The sequence below is a fragment of the Mandrillus leucophaeus genome, unplaced genomic scaffold (genome assembly GCF_000951045.1).
Source record: "Mandrillus leucophaeus isolate KB7577 unplaced genomic scaffold, Mleu.le_1.0 Scaffold79, whole genome shotgun sequence".
Classification (NCBI taxonomy): domain Eukaryota; kingdom Metazoa; phylum Chordata; class Mammalia; order Primates; family Cercopithecidae; genus Mandrillus; species Mandrillus leucophaeus.
Window position 1 is genome coordinate 3,332,228 of NW_012108585.1, and position 2,842 is coordinate 3,335,069.

Here is a 2,842-nt window from a genome sequence, read left to right on the forward strand (position 1 = left end):
AGTGCAGTGGCGCAATCTCGGCTCACTGCAAGCTCTGCCTCCCAGGTTCAAGCGATTCTCCTGCCTCAGCCTCCCGAGTAGCTGGGACTACAGGCGCGTGGCACTATGCCCGGCTAATTTTTGTATTTTTAGTAGAGACGGGGCTTCACCATGTTAGCTGGATGGTCTCAATCTCCTGATCTCGTCATCTGCCCGCCTCGGCCTCCCAAAGTGCTGGGATTACAGGTGTGAGCCACCGTACCCAGCCTGCCCTGACTAAAATTTACAAGTTTAATCATTTTAAAGTGTGAGATTCAGTGACATTAAGTACATTAGCAATGTTGTGCAACCACTACTACCATCTCCAGAACTTTTTCATCATCCCAGAGACTTCACACCCATTCAAGGTAATTCCTCATTCTCCACTGCCCCCAGCCCCTAGTAACCTCTATTCTACTTTCTGTCTCTATGAATTTGCCTGTTTTATGTATTTGGACAAAATAGTTGTGTTTAGGGTCACAATAGTTAGGAAGGTTTTAAGCAAAAAAAATTAAAACTATCTTTGTTTCAAAGACCTTTTTTAAACCAGTGTTGGCAGTGCTAACAGTTCTTCCTTCTCTGCTAGATGTCTCCGAAAGTGTGAACTTCGATGAGGAGACTGATGGAAGATCCCAGTCAGCATGTTTAGAAAGACCAAATTCTGCATCCAGCCAGAATTCAACTGTATGTAGTTCTGAAACTTCTTCCGTTAGAGCTAACTTGACTCTTTCTCAAACATATCTTCAGTATGTGTGTGTGTATGTATGTATGTATTTATTTATTTATTTATTTTTGAGACAGAGTCTCACTCTGTCGCCCAGGCTGGAAGTGCTGTGGCATGATCTCGGCTCACTGCAAACTCCGCCCCCCGGGTTCCCGCCATTCTCCTGCCTCAGCCTCCTGAGTAGCTGGGACTACAGGCTCCGCCACCACGCCCGGCTAGTTTTTTGTATTTTTAGTAGAGACGGGGTTTCACCGTGTTAGCCAGGATGGTCTCAATCTCCTGAGCTTGTGATCCGCCCGCCTCAGCCTCCCAAAGTGCTGGGATTACAGGTGTGAGCCACCGTTCCCAGCCCTCAAACATATCTTCAGTATTTAAATACCATTAGTGAATGAGGGTTCCTTCAGAAGTTTAAGCTCAAATTTAGCTTATGATCTAATTTTTTCTATCTCAGGTCAGCTATTGTGAGGCTTTGTCCCATTTGCATACTTAGCTCTTCATTACTCTTAATATTCATATCCTTATTTAACTTTTCAGTTTTCCTTATTCTGTCAGAAGACTGAAGACACAGGGGTAAATTTCTAAGTTGCTTTGTCCACTAAGTGCTTCTCAAAGAGAATTCAGATTTTGAGTCCTGGCCTCTTGTTGCTCATGTGTGGCTGTCCTTTCAGGATACAGGCACTTCCTGTTCTGCTACTGCAGCCCAACCAGCTGATAACCTCCTGGGAGACACAGACGACCTGGAGGACTTTGTGTATAGTCCTGCCCCTCAAGGTGTCACAGTAAGATGTCGGATAATCCGGGATAAAAAGGGAATGGATCGGGGCCTCTTCCCCACCTACTATATGTACTTGGAAAAAGAAGAAAATCAGAAGGTATGAGAATTGATTTCTAAGACAACTCTTGAGAGAGAGAAGAATGTTGTGGGAATAGATTGTTGATGGGCCTTAGGGAGCTAACTCTGGTATTAGACCAGGCCAGCTAGAAGTGGATTGTATCTTTCAGTCCCTTAGGGAACTAACTCTGGTGTTAGACCAGGCCAGCTAGAAGTAGATTGTATCTTTCAGTCCCCAGACGCTGTGTTCTCCTTTTCTGCAAAGAGCTCATGGTCTAATAGGCAGCAAGCTCTACCCTCCCACAAATAAGAGCTTGATCCACAATGTGGGAAAATGGGCAGGTATTTCTTAATGTAATTTTACAGGTATTTTGTAATGTAAGTTTTCACCTGTCTCCCATGATTTAGTTTTTAGATGCTACTGTTCTTTTTTTTTTTTTTTTTTAATGATAAAACATGACATTGTGGAAGGAGAGCGAGTTTTGGGGAATAGGATGAATTAGAAATACGAAGGACATACAAGTTAAATGTCTTGTTTCTCACCCTAGAAATTCTAATTTCTTTTATAAATTTGAGCCAATTTAATATGTGCCGATGAACTTTATTTTAGTAATTTTGTATTAATACCAGGTCTTAACAGATGCTTTTAAGAGCCTAGAAATGAGATAATGATAGTAGGTATTAATTGTTCTAACCACCATTTATTGAGTGTTTACAGCAGACCAACCATGTGCATATATGTTTATATGTATTATCACCTGTAATCGTTGTAGCCATCTTGTTAGTTAGGATTTCTCATCTCTGTTTTAAAGATGAGGTAACTAACTGGGGCTTAGGGAGTGACTTACCTACCCCAAATTGCACTAAGTGATGGCAGAGCCAAATTCAAACCTGTTTCTGCATAATTCTAAAGTCTTCCTGCTTAGCCACTGCCACTCTCCTGCTTCCCTGTTACGGTCCTGGTCTAGTAGAGTTTAGGAAGGATGCCTGCATAGGATGGTATTCATGCCATTGAAGTCACAGTGGTTTAAAACAACAGCAATATAGAAAAAAAGAGGCTGGGCGCGGTGGCTCAGGCCTGTAATCCCAGCACTTTGGGAGGCCGAGACGGGCAGATCACGAGGTCAGGAGATCGAGACCATCCTAGCTAACCCGGTGAAACCCTGTCTCTACTAAAAACACAAAAAACTAGCCGGGTGAGGTGGCGCACGCCTGTGGTCCCAGCTACTCGGGAGGCTGAGGCAGGAGAATGGCGTAAACCCGGGAGG

General features: G+C 43.5%; 1 protein-coding gene across 1 annotated transcript in view; it reads left to right on the plus strand.

Annotated features, from left to right (window-relative positions):
• The window catches only part of TULP3 (tubby like protein 3), a 61,457-nt gene that overhangs the window by 49,725 nt on the left and 8,890 nt on the right, over positions 1-2,842 (plus strand). Inside the window, 2 exon segments of the mRNA XM_011967168.1 lie at positions 605-702; positions 1,411-1,614. Coding sequence (XP_011822558.1) covers positions 605-702; positions 1,411-1,614 — 302 coding nt within the window.